General features: G+C 37.4%; 2 protein-coding genes across 2 annotated transcripts in view; both read left to right on the forward strand.

Moving 5' to 3' along the window:
• LOC100542094 (exportin-2) overlaps nucleotides 1-83 on the forward strand; it is a 13,246-nt gene extending 13,163 nt beyond the window's left edge. Inside the window, exon 15 of the mRNA XM_019622092.2 lies at nucleotides 80-83. Within this exon, the coding sequence (XP_019477637.1) occupies nucleotides 80-83 (4 nt within the window). The remainder of the gene's footprint in view (nucleotides 1-79) is intronic.
• Nucleotides 53-18,984, forward strand: ARFGEF2 (ADP ribosylation factor guanine nucleotide exchange factor 2). The gene is made up of 22 exons (XM_010722454.3): nucleotides 53-251; nucleotides 1,280-1,431; nucleotides 1,625-1,753; nucleotides 1,965-2,123; nucleotides 3,211-3,358; nucleotides 4,293-4,392; nucleotides 5,407-5,447; nucleotides 5,532-5,701; nucleotides 6,417-6,568; nucleotides 6,694-6,866; nucleotides 7,998-8,158; nucleotides 8,590-8,720; nucleotides 8,805-8,934; nucleotides 9,438-9,573; nucleotides 10,331-10,469; nucleotides 10,557-10,611; nucleotides 10,854-10,968; nucleotides 11,267-11,397; nucleotides 12,124-12,292; nucleotides 12,652-12,790; nucleotides 13,878-13,995; nucleotides 15,451-18,984. Exons 1-22 carry the CDS (start codon nucleotides 92-94, stop codon nucleotides 15,625-15,627), a joined length of 2,985 nt encoding a protein of 994 aa, XP_010720756.1. The 5' UTR covers nucleotides 53-91; the 3' UTR covers nucleotides 15,628-18,984.
• The last annotated feature ends 414 nt before the right edge of the window (nucleotides 18,985-19,398 follow it).

The raw sequence follows: 19,398 nt of genomic DNA on the forward strand, positions 1-19,398 counted from the left end.
AAAAAAAAAAGGACTCGTAGAAACTCAGATTTCCATGGAACTTACATTCAGTACCTGATATCCTGATTCTTTTCTACAGGTAAAGAATAAAATGACAAAGGAACAATACATTAAAATGAATCGAGGAATCAATGACAGTAAAGACCTGCCAGTAGAGTATTTATCCACGATCTATGAAGAAATAGAAGGAAAGAAAATTGCCATGAAGGAGACAAAAGAATATGCAATTGCAACCAAGTGTAGTAAACCAAGTAAGAAGGATCTAGAAACTGGAAAGACCACATGTTCTGAACTATTGCATAACTTTCAGGATGGCATAGTGGAGTTCAGGTCGCTTTTGAAAACATCTTTGTGCAATACATAAATTACATTTAGATACTAATATAGATACCTGGAATGAAACTGGCTTACAGTTGTTACTTAATGCAGCTATTTCTGTGATGGAAACATGGCTGTATAAGTGTATCCAGGACCACTGCAGAAAAGCACTAGAAACTAGATTATTTTTTTAATGAAAGTGGGGGAAATGATAAATAATTGATGTTTGCTGTTATTTTGTTCATTAGCTTCTTGCCTTTATTTTTTTTTTCTTTCTCAGTAGCATGTCACAGTTCATAGGTAATAAATGTCACTGTCCTTGTGAGATCTTTGAGAAAAGAGATGCTGAAGAGTATGTCATATTCTGCAGTTGCTTTATCTCATCCACAGCAAGCAAAGATTTGTGTATAGTCTACTGCAGAAACCAGTGTCCCCAGCTGTACTCTCCTCATACACAGTGGTCATTCATTTAATTCTGAATCTTCGGCATAGTTCTTTCTTTGATATTTTCCAAATTTGCAAGTTTCCTAGTTCAGAACAGAAACAAAAAGATCTTTTGTGTTTCTTCATTCTTACACTAAGTTAGTAACTTATTTTTAAATGGTGAAAGACTTGTTTTGTATGGAGGACGAGAGTCTAAAACAGTGAAGCATTTTCCATTCATTATTATAAGCAGAGTAAATTAATAGACTATACCTGTCTGACTTGTTCTTGGTATGTAATAAAAGGCAGAATCTAGATATATTGTGTAGAATAAACTCTTAGATTGATGTGTGGGTTTTGGTGCTGGAGTTCCTTACTTGCAACCTATGGAAGCCTCCTAAAGTGTAACGGTTCTGGAAGATTATCTTTAGATTTCATTGTCAGTACCTTCACTTAATGTTTGTCAATATGAAGATACAGATTCTTCTCCTATGTGGGGAAAAACAAACCAACAATGCATCTGTGGTGTTCCCATTAGGTGTAGCTAATGAGAAGCAGCGGAGGCTTTTGTACAACTTGGAGATGGAACAAATGGCTAAAACTGCTAAAGCTCTCATGGAGGCAGTAAGCCATGCAAAGGCTCCTTTTACTAGTGCCACTCATCTGGATCATGTCAGGCCCATGTTCAAAGTGAGTGTCTGTGAAATTCTTGTTATATCTTCGTTGTTAAGAGTTTCAAGCATGGAAAAAAATGGGGGAAAATGACTGAAGAGTTGGATAATGCAACAGGTGGACATTTTTTTGATATATTTAGTCTCTATTGCATAATGTTTTAGGCTAAAATCTTAATGGATTTGTAAACTTAATTTCTTCCTTTCTTTAGCTTGTTTGGACTCCATTGTTAGCAGCTTACAGTGTTGGTTTGCAGAACTGTGATGACACAGAAGTTGCATCCCTTTGTTTGGAAGGCATACGATGTGCAATTCGAATAGCCTGCATCTTTGGAATGCAGGTTTGTGTGAGACTTTTCTCAATAATTCTTGTCTTTTATTGCTGAGTCCTATTAAGAGCACTAGCTAGTTTGCCTGCTACTCTTCTTGCCCTGGAAAATGCTCTAGTATAACTGACAATTATGCAGTAAAGTAGCATAGGCATGCTGGCTAAGTAGCCTTCTCTAGCTTTTCAGAGACTTTATTGCAATGTCATGTTTCTCTGTCTTGTAGCTTGAACGAGATGCTTATGTACAGGCCCTTGCTCGGTTTTCCTTGTTGACTGCCAGTTCCAGTATTACAGAAATGAAACAGAAGAACATAGATACTATTAAGACACTTATTACAGTCGCTCACACAGATGGCAACTATCTTGGGAACTCTTGGCATGAGGTAACAACTTGAATAGTTTTTCATGCAACTGCATTGTTCTTTGAAAATCTGCAGGACTTTGTTCTTCTAGTTCACTTACTATTTCTAGTCTTTAATTAACCACATCTAGCTCCCAAGAAGTGTTTCAGCTCTCCTTCAAAGATGGATACGAGTGCATGACTTTGTTAGTATTAAAAAAAAGTCTATTTTTTTTGGCAGACTCTATAGGCACAGTGTGATTAGCATTGTAGTGTTTGTAGTTTCTTTTGATAAGGAATTAAAACTATGCTGAATTTGCATTTCAATGCAATTCATGGGATTCTACACAGAAACCACTGCTTTCTTGTTCTTGTAATCAAAAATAGTCCAGCTCACAGTTCCAGACTTTTCTTTGTAGTGTTCAGCAACTTTTACACCACAATTGCATGAAGGAGTTGGTGCACAATAATTGAGTGAGGGAAAGGTGAGGATAATGTATAAGAATCACACTTATTTTCCTAAAGCATATTTTTCAAGAACTCTTCAATCACTTCTAAATCAGTGATGCTGCTAAATGGGAATGTTCCTGCTGTGTTATATTCTCTGGTGCTAGACTTTGACTGCGTGATAATATGAACCAAAAGGGGCTCTAGCTGATGAGTTACGTGGACTGGTTTAAAGCACAACCCTCAAATGCTTGTGCCAACCCAAGGGCTGTTGCAGTGTAAGGGAATCAGGAAAGGCCTGTTCATGCTTTACAGCATGGCAGTTTTGGCATTTTTCACTACCTGCGCTGTCATTATTAAATGGCAGCTGCTATAATGCAATTATGCAATTCGAGTTTTGAAAGCTGATGCTGTGAGACTGTGTAGTAAAAAGGTCACTTCTGGTAGTTAGAGATCTAAATTAGATTTCTTGGCACTATATATATTTTTTTTTCCTCAAGTGTTGGAATGATTTATGGCAGCTGGTGATCTTGAATGAGTCACACAACAAAGTTTGATTTACAGTTGCTTTAGTAATGTTGTTGTTATCAAAGTTGTTTTAAAGGTTAGATAACCTGGGCAGTACTAGGAATAAATATGCAATGGTATCCAGAAACTGTGTTTTAGAATATCTTTGTTTTCAGATCCTGAAATGTATTAGCCAGCTGGAGCTAGCACAACTTATAGGAACTGGAGTAAAAACTCGGTATTTATCTGGTGCTGGACGTGAAAGGGAAGGAATCATTAAAGGCTATGCATCTGGAGGGGAAGAGTTTATGGGCCTCGGATTAGGTAAGATTAATAATCTTGAGCTTCACAGAATGCGTATTTAATTGAAGTGTGATGGCTAAGAGCTCAGTGTTCTAAGATAACAAAACATATCTGTTCATTTGTTTCTAGTGGATTAATGGAACTTAAAAAAAATCCATCATAACCTTCCAAGATATTTTAGTAATTATCGAATATGTTCACACTTCAATAACTTTAATAGTGTGTAAGGGTATTCAACAGAATGCCTCCAGATTGATTTGTTGGGATGTGATGTTTTCAGAGGTGTTTCACAGTTTTCTTACCAGTGTTATCAGTTCTTCCTCTCTATGCTCTGTTTACAATTAAAACACAAACAGTTTCTCTTTATTGTTTCAATGATAAATTTTTTTTCCAAAGAAATTCCTCATCTCTGCATCTTGAGCTTGCTGTTTTGGTTCCTATTGTTCCAGTAGTATGTGGAACAAAAAGCTGGAAATTAGAGGAGAAAGCAGGCTGTCTTAATCTTTGGAAAACTGTCAAGGTGACACTTAAATTCCAAAGTACTTGGGAGCTCATGCTGTCCATGATGATTGGATGGTGGATGATTGGGCTAGATCATCTTAGGTTGATCTTTTCCAACCTTAATGATACTATAATTCTGTGATGATGCTGAATATAGCAGAACTGTGCCTAGTCTTAGCTGCTTGTATCAGATTGAGTTAATATTTTCAAATGTTTTATCTGTTCCAATCATATTAACAGTATTACATCTTCAGTAAATTAACATAATGACCAAAGTGCTATCCCTCAGTAAAAAGAACACCTCTAACTGCATGTTTAATTTGTTCTAATCTGGCACAGATCACGCAAGGGCACCATCTGCTCCAAATACATTACAGTTGGTTTTCTTTGTTTACTTGTAAAAGCTCTAAAAATGTTATTTCAACACTGTTTGTTTTTATGGCTTTTGTTGCAGGTAATCTTGTTGGAAGTGGTGCTGATAAGCGGCATATGGCGAGCATTCAAGAGTCAGTGGGAGAGACCAGTTCCCAGAGTGTAGTGGTAGCAGTAGACAGGTACTTAAAATTTATTCTGTGGAAAACGTGACTTGGAGCTATTGACCTTGCTTTATTCGCAGGCTCTGACAGGGATTTCTGTTCCTGAAGCCTCTTTCTCTCAAGAGAAAGGCGATGTTTAGATGCTGTCTTTGGAGCCACTAAGTATAATGCTTCAGGCACGCAGTATTCACCAAAAGAAAGCATTAAATAACTAATGTAAACTAGTGCAGTGGATTTGGAGAATAGCACCGTGTGTGTGTGTTTTTGATGCCTTTCCTTGGAGTAAATAAGTGATTTAGGGATCTTTGTTTTGTGTTCTTCTGTTTCTAATCTGTGTGTATGCGATCTGTGTATGTGGGCCTTTTCCTCAACCCCATTTTGAGTTAGCTTGAGGTGGGCTGGTATCTGAAAAGAAAAAATGCCCATGCTCTGTCAAGTCATGCAATTTTATTTGGTCGTGTGAGCTTCAGTATTGCAGCATTTAGTTGCTCTTTTGCAGCTTTTTATTTGTTAGTCACTGTATTCTTATCCAAACTATCATCTTTTTAGTTTGTCTTTTTAAGTATTGTATGAGAGAGATGCTTGTATTAGAAGTAGAGTTGAAAAGGGCATTTTCTTATAATTACTGAAGCTGCTTGACAAGTCAGTAGAATCGTATATTCAAGCTTTTAATACTTACTGTTACATAGATATGCATGTACCATGTCATAAATTCAGGAACAGTTTGCACTTAGCAGTAATCTGTATGCCTCATAATCAGCAATCTGAACTTCTCTCAAGAGTCTGAAGAACTAAGGGGAGGAAAGGACCATGGTGGATCTGTAGTCTTTCTTTTCTTTCTGCTATTTGTACTGATGGCCACAACTTAGAGTATTCATAAATTACATAAAGCCTGAGCAGGTGGTTAGCATCCTGCAAAATGTGCCGTTGTAAAGTACTTAGAGGATGCTGCTGACAATTGCTTACAGCTCTAAGATTTGATTCGTTCTTGGGGATGTGCAGCTAAAACTGCAAAATTTATTTCTTCTGTAGGATATTTACAGGATCAACTAGGCTGGATGGAAATGCAATAGGTATGTATGCAGACCACATGGAGCAATACAGGAATTCTTGTCATGTAACATCCTGAATTTACAGTAGTGTGTTGTCATGTTCAGTTGACTTCGTCCGATGGCTGTGTGCTGTCTCTATGGATGAGCTGGCTTCCCCACACCATCCACGCATGTTCAGTCTGCAGAAGATAGTGGAGATATCCTATTACAACATGAATCGCATCAGGCTGCAGTGGTCAAGGATTTGGCAAGTGATTGGAGATCACTTCAACAAGGTATTTTTTAAAACCAGATTACATAACGTATGTCAGTGTTATGATGTGGAATACTGAAAACCAAAAAACATAAAACCATGACAGTGGAAGGACTTTTCATCTGCTTTTTCTTTTTATGCTTCTGAATGGTGTAGGTTTTGACTTCAAAGAAATAGTGTGCTAACTTCTCAGCAGTTTATATGTAGCAATCCTAACAACATTTACTTATACAAACACTTCCTTACGCTAAGTGAAACATCTATTTCAAAATGTGAAGAGTGGAGACAAAAATGGAAATATTTATGGAAAGGATCTTTTTATAACGAAGGATCACTTCGTTATATGACTACGTATTTATACTTCTTCCTTTGTGCCATTGTATTATCCTCCTGGTCAAATACCAAATTAGCTTTCCTCTACAACATATGCAGATGATCCTGAAACAACAAAGTTAGCTTTGTTGGAAGCTTGGGCTGCATTCCTTTCTAACCTACTTTGTTTTGTTTTGTTTTTGAGTATCTAGCTGATTATTCTTCTGCACTTTCTGCATACAAAATCTATGGGGCTGTTGAGATTTCTCATGACTGAGACAGACAGCCCTCCTGTTTTCTGAATGTCTGGAAACTACAGCGTGCTTGAGATTTTCAGTGAACCGATCTGAAACTAGTATGATGGATATGTTACTTATATAAGTAATAAGTAAGCTGGTAAGTGTTTGAAAACGTGTTTCTTCTAGGTTGGCTGTAACCCTAATGAAGATGTTGCCATCTTTGCAGTAGACTCATTAAGGCAGCTGTCCATGAAATTTCTTGAGAAAGGAGAGTTGGCCAACTTCCGCTTCCAGAAAGACTTCTTAAGGCCTTTTGAGCATATTATGAAGAAAAACAGGTGTGACGACTGATGTTAGCTTACTTTAGTCCTTTTTAAAGATGTTTCTTTCTGTGGACTTAATTGTCTTGCATCTGAAAGGGGCTGTTGATGTAATATTTTATTTTCTGTTTTATTTTCATAAGATCTCCAACTATTCGGGACATGGTAATACGCTGTATTGCTCAGATGGTGAACTCTCAAGCTGGTAATATTCGCTCAGGCTGGAAAAATATCTTTGCTGTTTTTCACCAAGCAGCATCAGACCATGATGGGAATATTGTGGAGCTGGCCTTTCAGACTACAGCACATATAGTTAGTAAGTAATACTTGACAGACACAAGTACCAACTTCTAGCTTAGCTTCTGTGACTCTAGTATAAAAGGCCCATCTGCACATGAGATTTGTATACACAAGTAAATAAATGCAAGATCTTACAATTAAACCATTTAAGCTCTGCAGCTAAGTCTTAGCTGTTAAGTCTCTGAATTCCTATGAATGGGAAAAAATGCATACAGATCCCCTGCTGCAGAACTCTTCAGATTGGGAGTAAATTCAGTATTTCTCTATTGTCTATCAGTAAACTGATGCAGATTAAGGAAACTGGATTAATAGATTTTGTGAACTCCATGCTGTTTCACTATCATATGGTATATCGTGTTTATGATACTGGTATGTTATTACTTGTGAGGTGTAGTTCATACAGACTGTCTACTCTAGAAGTATATTTGAACAATATACTACAGCTACTTTCACAGGAAGACAACCAACTCATATATTTAAATACTGATGGCACCTTTAAGTGTCCTGAACCTGCTGTATTCCCATTAAATAGCGTGGGGGAAAAGAGTTGTGGACGGTGTTAATAAATGCAACTAGTAAGGAAACTTTTGCTAATTTGAATCAGAGTAGTTCAGTTGAAAGGTATCTATGCAGATCAAGTCCAATTTGAATTGCATAGATCTTGAGAGTTGTAGTCTGTTCTAAAGCTTATATTTACTGGCTTGGGTTTGTTTTTAGTCTGTCCCTTAACCTGAAATCTAACTGCTCTATCCTCTATTGCTACAGAATCTGAATAATTAAAGGCTTAGTTAAGATGCATCAAGCTTTACTCCTATTATTTTTATAGTGTTGGCATTGGGTGGCATATGTTGTGGAAGGAAAGTGAGCTACAGAAGAAACCATGAAAGAATCCTAGATTATAAATCAGTAGTTAACCAACCTGAGAACATGGATAGATTCTGATCCTGGTAGATTTTTTAGGGATGGGAGGATAGCACAAGGAAGAGTAGAAGGGAAGAAATTGTGTTTAATCCAGCAAATCTAGTCCTCTCGTGTCTATTGTTTCGGTAGCAATATACCAGGTCTGACTTCAGTAGACCAATGTCAGTTCATCTATGCATTTCTCTGTCAGTAAATTTTAAGAAATGTTTTTGTTTGTTCTTCACAGCAAATATTTTCCAACAGCACTTTCCTGCAGCAATTGATTCATTCCAAGATGCAGTAAAATGTCTCTCTGAGTTTGCTTGTAATGTTGCATTTCCGGACACCAGCATGGAAGCAATTAGACTTATTCGGTATTGTGCAAAATATGTTTCAGAAAGACCACAGGTATTTTATTTTTTTTTAAACATTGTACATTCTTACTATCTTCTTATTATCTTAATTGAGGTTCTTCTTGCAAGTAAGAACTTTCAGACTCAAACTTCAGTCTCCCAACAGCAAGAGTTTGTATTAAAAGTGTATTCAGAATTAGGAAATGTTTTGGTGTTATGTAAGTAAAGAACTAGGATTAGTTAACATGTTAAAGGTGTCTTTTGGTTTAAAATGGAAGCTATTACCATTGAAATATTTATTTTCTGTATATATTTTCCAGGTACTTTCAGAGATTGATGTGTCTCAGATCTATATTTGACAAGCGTTGATTGTTACAGTGGAAACTAAGCTAATTTTTCAAGTCTGTGTACCATTAGTGGTATATAATTTATCTTAAAGACTTCTGAGGATTTTTTTAATCTTTTTTTTTCCTGCCCATCTCCAAGGTATTAAGAGAATACACGAGTGATGACATGAATGTTGCTCCTGGGGACAGAGTATGGGTCAGAGGATGGTTCCCCATTTTATTTGAGCTTTCTTGTATCATAAATCGTTGCAAATTAGATGTTCGAACAAGGTAACAAGGCTTTTCTGGTTTTTGTTTGCATTCAGTTAGGGAGATCATGGGTACATATTTTAACACAATCTTTGTTTGTTTTAGAGGTTTAACAGTGATGTTTGAAATAATGAAGAGTTACGGCCATACCTTTGAAAAGCATTGGTGGCAAGATCTGTTCAGAATAGTATTTCGGATTTTTGATAATATGAAACTTCCTGAACAACAAACAGAGGTAAAACAAAGAAAAAAAAAAAACAAGCAAACTTTACTCTCCTTTTTTCATCAAGAACTTGAACGATCCAGGTGACAGCTTGTGTTATTTGTTGTCAGTGTATTCCAGCCCATGCTCTTACAAACTTTTGTTTGTAGTGATAATTTGTTGTATTATGTTCTGTTGCACGTACGAGATGACCAGTGCTTGATAGCTTCCACGTAGAAACTTGCCACAATATCCTTTCTGTTCTCCCTAACTGACTATTCTCCCTAACTATTCCCAAGGAAAGTAAGGAAAGTATTCTTGCTTTGTAATACCACACACTGTTCAGAACAGTAATCACATGACCAACTAAGTACCTTCTGGCAAGGTATCTTCAGTAGCAGGTATTGGGGTCTTCCAGTTTTATCTGAATTCAGTTCTTCTCATAGGCCACCTCCTCTTTTGAATGGCCATTCATGAGCCAAATGCTGTTATGCCAGAGGAGCCCACATAGAAATAAATGTTTTTTTCTCTTGCAGAAATCTGAATGGATGACCACTACATGCAACCATGCACTTTATGCAATCTGTGATGTATTCACGCAATTTTATGAAGCTTTAAATGAGATCCTTCTTCCTGACATACTTGCACAGCTACACTGGTGTGTGAAACAAGGTAACTAGTTCACTTGCATCTTTTGATGAACTTATTTCTAAATACTCATTGCTTAAGGGGAAAGCTAGTTGAATTTTTGAAGAGTAATAACTACCATCATCAAAATGTGTGATGTAATAAATGTCTGCAGAATCTTAGGTATTCCAGCGTCTCATTCTGTTTAATCAGTTAGGCAGCTCTTCTGTTAATGTGTTTATGGTGCTACTGGGACAGAGCAAATGTTTTTAACAATGCTGTGCTAATCTTTTGCCAACAGCCTTTCTGTGTGGATTAAATATCTTATATATACATATCTGTAAATGAATGCAGTCTGACTTTTAAATCATTTTTCCCACCTTCTGTCTCTTGATCACCTAGTGTTTCTAGGTATGTCTTTCCAGGCATTTTTTCATTTAGGTTCAGTCTCTAAGCCTGAAATTTTCTATATTGCTAGCATGGATTATGGGTGAAGTCTTCAAATTTCAAATTTGTGCTGTCCTTCATTTGTTCCACTGTATGCACTTTTTCTGCTTCCTTCTTGTCCTTTGTCTTCCCTATTTGGATTTCAGGGAAATGAAATCTCAAAGTGTATTTTTAAGCACTGTTTTCTATTCAGTATGGTCCCCAGCATGATGTTACTGTAATATAGTTTATACATATGCTTTGAGCTCAATTAACATGCCTCTCAAAAAAAACATTTAATGGAGCAATAATAGAAAGTGCGTAATGTTTCACTGATATTGTTAAAGCTAATAAATATGAAACATATTTTCCACAGAAAATGAGCAGTTGGCTCGATCAGGTACAAACTGCCTGGAAAATCTGGTAATACTAAATGGACAGAAATTCAGCCCAGAAGTCTGGGGCCAGACGTGCAATTGTATGCTAGAAATCTTCAAAACTACCATTCCTCATGTGTAAGTTCATAAGGTATACTTCTCACATTAATGCTCTGTTTCAGAGCAACAATATTTACTGTTTTTGTTTTTTATTTTGATGTGAAGCTTGCTTACGTGGAGGCCAGCGGGAATGGAGGAAGATTCAGCTGAAAAGCACTTGGTAAGAGTTAATTCAGTGCAACAAACTAAGCTGAAGAGGCTGTGTTGGATTAGCTTCTGAAATATTTTATAGTAGTAGATGTACTTAACAACAAGTACTGGAATTGACGTCAGTTTGTCCTTGGCGTAGCTATCAAGTAACTGAAAAGGAATGGGTGCAGGCATTCTTTGAGTCGAAAATTCTGATGGCTGGTTGGTAGATAGCACTTCGAATTGTAAGGATGGTTCTAAATTCTATTCTAGGATTTGGACCTAGATCGTCAGTCATTAAGCAGCGTGGATAAAAACGCTTCAGAAAGAGGACAAAGTCAACTTTCAAATCCAACAGATGAAAGCTGGAAAGGTGGTCCTTATACAAGTAAGGAAAACATCCAAATTTATTAAACGAACTTTTACAGTCATTTTTCTTCTGTAGTCATTTAGAGGCAGTTTTAGGGCACTTGATAATTAATTTGAAAAACTTAGCTTGTCTTTCCAACTTGCATTTATTCCTTCTAGATTTTCTTTTATAAGATAATTCACAGCATGACCAAATATGAAAATAGTAATGTAATACTAATGTAATGAAAATAGTAATGTAGTACTTTGCTAATCTGTTGTACATTAATTGTTACAAGTTGCTTCTGAAACATCTTTTTGTTTTTCTATTTCATTAGACCAGAAACTGTTTGCTGGCCTCCTTATAAAGTGTGTGGTACAGTTGGAGTTGATACAGACCATTGATAACATAGTATTCTATCCAGCCACAAGCAAGAAGGAAGATGCTGAGCACATGGCTGCAGCTCAGGTACCAGCAGACTTAGAAATAACTTTGTTAAGTAGTAAAGTACAGAATGTTTCAAAGCGTTTATAAAGTGCTGTGGTACTGTATGTGGCCTTCTCCTTTTTCTGACTCTCCATACTATCTGGAATGTGTGTCCTTACTCTTAGTTTTTTTTTTATATATATTATATATATATATATATATATATTTTTTTAACTACCTCCAGTATTCCTTGGTAGTCTGCCCTTCAGATTATTAGTGTAATGTGGAAGTTGAAATTCAACAAGGTGAACTATCAAGACATAAATAACCACCTCCCTTGGAGAGGAGGTCCTTGCTCCTGAAAATTCTGATTCTAAGGAATAGTGTAAGGTGGGCTCTTATTTGTCTTTGTTAATGAAGCCCTAGGCCAGAAAGTTTGGAGCAAGTGCATTCAGGTAGTGTCTTGGGGATGGTGTAGTTAAATTCATAGCAGAAATAGCTTACAAAAAAACCCCAGTCATTTTATTGTTCTTAGTGTTTTTTACAACTGGGATTTACTATAACTTCTCTTGAAAATGTTTTAGTGAGAGGAATACAGCTTCAGCATTTGACAGGACAGTTCTACTGTGGTGTGTTGCTCTGATATTTCACTTGCACCTCACACTGGAATCTAGAGTTAATAGTATGTGATATGTGAAGTATCAGAGTCCTTCTTACGAAAAGAAATATTACTGATACTGCTCTCTCCCTTGATTTTTTTTCGTTTAGCGAGATGCACTGGATGCAGATATCCACATTGACACAGAGGACCAAGGAATGTATAAACACATGTCTTCACATCACCTCTTCAAGTTACTAGATTGTTTGCAGGAGTCTCATTCTTTTTCAAAAGCCTTTAATTCAAATTATGAACAAAGAACTGTGTTGTGGAGAGCAGGTGAGGCTTTTGTGTAGTTTGGCTTTAAAAAAAAAGGCACTGAACTCTGTTTAGGACCTCAACCATTGAAATGCAAAAGTATACTATTTCTGCAGTTCATCTGACACTGCATACTTTTTCTACTTAACTCATTGGCAAGGAGAAATTTCTGTTTTCTGTATGTATTGAAATAGAGCAGCATACTTAGTACTGCTGCACTTAAATGCATTTATAAAACTAAATTAGATGTCAGTCAGTCTAGGAGGAAGAAATGCTGTCTGTGAAAGAAATCAGATACCTACTGTTGTTCATTAATGGAGAGGTACTTGGCTGGCTCTTGGCTGGTATCTAAAACTGTGAATGTTTCCTCTGATTTCTAGGGTTCAAGGGTAAATCAAAACCTAATCTCTTAAAACAAGAGACCAGCAGCCTGGCTTGTTGCTTGAGAATACTCTTTCGAATGTATGTGGATGAAAACCGCCGAGACTCCTGGGATGCCATACAACAACGTCTGCTTAGGTAAGAGAACAGAGTTAGTTAGCTCAGGGTTGTTCTGTGTGCAGAAAAATATGCACGGTGCGTCCTTGGATATAAATGTTCCATTTTTAAGTTGCTGAGCAAGACATGCAGAGCATACCAAGATATAGTAGTCTGCTCTTTACTAAAAGCAAATTTAGCAATAAGAAAGCAATCCATTTGAAATAAATGAAACGCTTTCTTGCTTGACCCACTTTTCTTTACAAAAATGGTGGTACAGAATACAAAGATATAATGTGATAAGAAATTTAAACAGAATGCAGTGCAAGCTGTTACTGTATACCTGGAACTTAAAGCATTAAAAAAAATAAAATTGCTAAGTAATACAAAAAGCTACTTAGCCCCTTTAACTGAGGAATGAGTTGTTGGTACAGAATAGTGCTAGGTACTAATCTCTGTCAAATGTGAAGAAATCTTAAACTCACTATTGATATTAATTCAGTGCATTTCAGTGGTGTTCCAATTTTTCAGTGTCTGTGGACACGCTCATCTTTTCAGTGCATGAAAGGGGAGGTCGCATTCCTTCTTCAGAAAGTACTAAGAAAGTCTGTTGTAATTTGTACAGATTGTCTACAAAATTCAGTTTACAGCAAGGACCAAAAATGTACGGACACAAGAGTAGTCCTTCTTTGATCTAAGTGCTACAGATCTTTAATATAGCAGTGTAGATTTGAGGAGAGAGAGGGAGAATTTTTTTTCATGGTACCATTGCCTAAATTGTCCCCATGTAAGGATTGGGAAGTAATGTTTGCAGGTTGAAGGTGAAAACACTTTAATTACAGAAAATGCTTTAATTAGAATGCTCATGAGGAAAATAGTTGTTTTCTACTTTTCACTCCATAGTTGTTTGTTGACAGCATAAAAACTATTTCAGTTCAATTATCTGTAACAACTATAACAAAATATAGACAAATGTGTGTAGTATAAAATTATTGCATGTGATTGAAAACTTTCCCATGGAAATGCATCTTTTGTAACCAGGATGCACTGTGAGAGGACTAATAGGGCATGTAACAAAAACTTATTGTGGGTTTTCCTTGTGGTTTGTTTGAACTTGGCATCTTTTCAGTGTATGCAGTGAAGCCCTGGCATATTTTATTACCGTGAACTCAGAAAGCCACAGAGAAGCTTGGACCAATCTCCTGTTGCTGCTTTTAACAAAAACACTAAAAATCAGTGATGAAAAGGTAAGAGCAGGCTAGAAGTCATGTCTGTTTGCAGTCAAGTGTTTTCATCTCTGATTTCATTGAATTCATTCTTTGTCATACATACTGCAAGATGGCTAATTTGCTTATTCATATAGTGTGTAGCCTCCTTGGAATGTAGGAATTGTTAAGCTTCCTTTCTTTTGGCAAGCACTTCACATTTTAAAATTGGGACTACATCCATGAAATCCAGTTTTTGGAAATATTACTGCAGATCTTTGATATAAAGCAGTGTGAGCATGCAGTAAAGGATGTGCTTACGGTGTATTAAAGCAGCACAGAATGGCAGAGGTAAATTTCATCATTCTATAACTGTAATTTTAGTTCCTTGACAGTGATGGCAAAAAAAATAATCTTTGGAATCTTAGCCTTTCTGAGGAAAATGTGAATGTATATATTCCCTAGAACATCTCATGCAGAGAAACTTCTAGAAGTTGCTTAAGTTTGTGGGCATTTCTTGTTTGATAATTTTAAGAAGGATGGATGTAGTTTAAAAATGTGGGTTTTTGTGTTGGTGTTTTTTTTATGCTACTTGTATTGCAAAATAAGTAATGTGGAATTACATATGCTTTGTCTCTTATGTTTTATTGCAACTCATCTGTGTTTGAAGAAAAGGGTGTTAGCAGTGATTTGGTTTCTCCACACAGCAGCAATTCAGAGATGTCCATGTGGTTGTGGTGTGTTATGAAAATAGTTTAACTATGTAGATAAAATGGCAAGCCTGTGATTGCTTGGTACCTAGGCTGGATGTGGCTCTGGGCAGCCTGGTCTGGTGGTTGGTGACCCTCCACGTAGCAGGGGGGTTGAAACTAGATGATCAGTGTGGTCCTTTTCAACCCAGGCCATTCTATGATTCAGTACTGCAAGATTTTGCAGTAAAAGTGTCCCCTCAGTTTTCTCTGTAGAATCATAAAACGCCTTGGATTGGAATGAACCATAAATACCATCCAGTTCCAACACCCCTGACGTGGACTGGTTGCCACCAACAGCTCACGCTGCCCAGGGTCTCATCTGCCCTAGTCCTGATCAGCTCTAGGGATGGGGCACCCATGGCTTCTCTGGCAGCAGTGCCAGGGCCTCGCTACCCTCTGAGTAAAAGAACTCCTTCCTAATATCTAATCTCCCCTCTTTTAGTTTAAAACCATTTTGCCTTGTCCTACTGTGTGTCCACGTAGAAACTCAAAAACTAACACTCAGCATTATTAGGAAAGGAAAGGAAGATAAAACAAGCTTTGATGTTCTGTAACTGTAGGCATTCACTAAGGCTGCTGTGGAAAACAGGCACTGGGCTTGATGGCTATTTGGCCATTCAGTAGGGCCTTTGATTTGGTAAGACCTTGCATTCTAACAAGTTGGTGTAGCCATGTATGTGCAAAAACTCAGCACTTTCCTATAGGAATAGAGAATAATTTTATTTTTTCATATCCTTCCTGATAGTTTAAGGCACATGCTTCAACATATTATCCATACTTGTGTGAAATCATGCAATTTGACCTGATTCCTGAGCTTCGAGCTGTGCTACGGAAGTTCTTCCTGCGTATAGGTGTTGTGTTCAAAATCTGCGTAACAGAGGAGCAAATACGGACAACTGGGACAAATTTACCCTCATGGTAACCCGAAGTAGAATTGGTTACTTCTGCTTCTACATAAAGCTGTTCCAGAGATGGACTGAAGTGGATAGAGGAAGAAGTGGGACCCTGATATATCAAAAGAACAGCAAGTTACTCTTAACACAATGGCATTTGAGGAGGAATTGGGAGGGAAGGGGGGAAGGAAAGGGGGGGAAAAATTCCTGGCTATCTATAAAACTATGAGACTATCACCAATTTTTATTTAAATTATTGCTTACAGAATTAGTGCTGTAGATATAAAGTCTATTTGTTTCCATGCTTATCATCCTTATGATCAAGTTTGTCTCTTCTAGTCTTTTATCAATTGTTCAGTTTTGCAGCCCAACCAAATCTTATAACTGGATTCCTCAATGGAAATTATTCCCCATGGAAGTAATAAATACAGTTGTATAGCCTTGTGATGTCAGCATGTGCTCATAATAAACTATACTGCAGTGGCTGATGACCACCTCAGATCATTCTGGGTTTTTCTTTGTGTGCACATGGCTAGACCAGGCAGTGCATTATAGGTTTTCACATAGACAGCCTGTAGGATATTTGGGGGAAGGAGTTTTCCTCTTGTTCAGCAGATCATTTTAGAAGAACTTTTTTAATATCAGTGCTTCATCTTCCAAGATCTCTTGTTTTTATGGAAGGAGTACATAGTAGTATCAACTCCATTTAGCTCCTTAGTCTTGAGTTCCAAGCGTTAAAAAAGAAAAAGGTAATTTTTAAACTTCCCATTGACTTTGACACATGTCCAAATCATGGACACAGCATCTACATTAATGTTAAAAACAGAGTTCAAAAAAAAAAACAACCACCACCCTCTTTATCCTTGAATACAATGTATTTAGCGTATTTAGTGGTAATGGTCTGTTTAGGAAGTCTTATTCTTAATACCTATAAAATTTTCCTTTTCTTTCACTGCATACTTTCAACTTCTTTTTTTTTTTTTGTTTGTGCAAATAATTAATAGTTGAGAACAAATGTCACTACTATGAAATCTGAATTCCATGACTGCTTTAGCAAAATTAAATTTAAGATTAGTCGTGCACTATAACAATTACCAATACATTTATGTGGTTTCAAAAATATGTGAAGCAAATGTGATTTAACACTAAAACTTTGTATGCTTACCCTGGAGATTCTCCTTTCTCCAGCATGCCTAAGTTTTTTGTGACACATAATACCAGTTTATAAGAGAAGTCCTGCACGATAGAGTTATGTCCTTTGAACTAACTTTAATTTCAAGTTTTAATTTCAAGACTTTTTTTCAAAAATGGAAAAGTATGGCAGGATGGGAGAAATTCCACTTCCTAAAACATGTAAACAAAAGTGTTAGATTACCCACTGTGCTATCTATATCAGCAAACCTCAGAAATAACAGTATTTAACAACAGCAACAATAGAACGGTACTGTACTCGACTTGTTTTGCTTTTGAGTTTCCTAATAGGGCAGTCATAGTTGATGTAGTGTTGAGATATTCTACTCTCATAGTTATTGGTGTGTGTATATATACTTTTTTTTTTTCTTGTGAGCTATTTCCAAAGGGCTCATGTGGCATTTTTCAGTAAATCAGCTTGTTCTATGTAAGCATCATTTGGCAATTGTTTTGCAGTCAGTAGTATTGGTAAGGCTTTCAAGTTTTTATTTTTAACCAAAGAAAAGCCACAGCCAGGCTGAGTTTTAAACACCCTATAGATTGTCTGTATGCTAATATTTAATATGAGGAAATATATGGTTATATTTTAGCATAAGAAAAAGACTGAAAAATAAGCGTTGCCAATATTGAACTTGCTGCATTTGAAATGTCACTTTATGTTGCATTTAGTGTATTTGCTTGTTCCCTGGTAATGTCACTTAATTATGATAAAATGAAGTATTTATTTTAATTCTATTTAAATTTTTAATAAATTTGTAAGAATAAGCCATTACTTTTCCTTCCTGTCCTAGATAGTTCTTAAACATATATATATTATTTTCAGGTTTTGAATGTGACACTGCCTCATTGAATGTATACCTGTATTTCCTTTCAAAACACAAACTTTAAAGTTGCATGCTTCTTCTACAGTTTTGAAAGCCTTACATCTCAAGTCTTGAAAGATGTCTCCTAATTTTCAGATCTTAAATTTGGAGTTGCATCGTGGGCTTTCTTTTCTGTAATGTGCAACGTACTATCTCTGCATATAGAATTAATCAGTCCCTTCTTTCAGCCTTAGTTCCGAGAGATTCTTCTTTTACTCAAGCTTTTATTGTATTTGTACCATTTATAAACTGCTGAAATTAGGCATGTGACATTAGAAATGTTCTAGACTTACTGTAGTGCATGGAGAAGAAGAGGGACTGGAATGCAATGGGATTGCAACAGCCTTAATCCTGTCATGATTTTCTGGAATTGATTGTACATCCTAAAGCAATAAGAGTAGTATGCAGAGTGTATACCGGAATACCTGAAACAGCTGTATATTCACATCAGCTTTTTGTTCTCCTTCATACAATCAGAAAGATCATAACCCACAGGCATCTTAACAGGGCATAAAATGCTGAGCCAAAATGCCTGCAGGCATTGCTGGTTCTGGCCTTGTCCTGGCTCTGCTGCCATAATACCTGACCTGCCTGGGGTGCTTCTTCAGTGGAAGGATGAATGAAACAGGATTCTGTGTCAGTATATCCCAGTAGAGATCTCTGCAATACACAGAGTAATAATAAAAAACAAACAAAACCAACACAGTTCTTAGACTGCTGAAATACTGTTCTGCAACAAACTACAGACAGATTTTTACCTACAAGGGTATAAATACAGAGACTGCATGGTATTTATTGCTACTTACTGTAGAACCTTCTAGGCAGCAGGTGGGGGATGCTGTGAGGAGAGCCCCATGCCCTGCCTGCCATCTCACACCGGGGTTCCTTCCCCTTTCCTGCCCTGCTCCCTGAGCTGCCAGCAGAGCTGTGCAGAGCAGCTCTACCCGAGAGGAGCCAACAGCCCCGACTTCAGCTATTGGCAATTAAGTGTAGTATCTTTTAGCCTGAAGTAAAATTACGCTTCTCCTGTCCAAAGTGCGGCTCTCTTTCATCTGTAAATTGTTTGTTCAGCACCTTTAATGTTGTTTGTGTAAAATGTATGTTTTCACGTATTTAAGATGCCTATGTTTCTGAGGACTGCCGTATGAAGTGCATTTAATACCGATAAAGAGCAGTCCTTGCCCTCTGGATGTACACATTTTTGAGAGAATAGCAAAATTATAAAATATGAAAACCTATGTAAAGTTTTCTACATGAAAATACTATGTATAATACTGTTATAATACTCCATGCTTTAATGAAGTGGTAAATCAATAAAGTTTTAAGAAGTGGTGCTTGGCTTTAGCAGTGCTTATTGGAATGTGGGAGGGAGGAGAGAAACCCTCCTTCTCCTCTTCCTTTCCTCATGAACAATTAGAGACGCTACCGCTGGCCCCGTTCCCGCGCAGCACCTCAGGCGCCGCCTGACGGGCACTGCGGCGTGCGGCGCGCAGCGGGGCCTTATGGGAAGAGCTCGGCCATTGGCTGCCACCTTCACGTGAGACGGAAGGCACGGATTGGCTCGACGCGCGGCGCGTCAAGGCAGACGGGCCCACTGATTGGCTCGTCGGCCTGACGGTGTCACCGCCCTGCGTGATGCGGTCACCGTGCCGCCGCCGCGCCCTCTCACCGCGGTTTGAATGTGAAGCGCAGCCGGAGCTCTCCGAGCCGCCGCCGCCGCTTGGAGGAGGCCGACAGGTGAGGTTG

Source organism: Meleagris gallopavo, chromosome 22 (assembly GCF_000146605.3).
Source record: "Meleagris gallopavo isolate NT-WF06-2002-E0010 breed Aviagen turkey brand Nicholas breeding stock chromosome 22, Turkey_5.1, whole genome shotgun sequence".
NCBI classification, from domain to species: domain Eukaryota; kingdom Metazoa; phylum Chordata; class Aves; order Galliformes; family Phasianidae; genus Meleagris; species Meleagris gallopavo.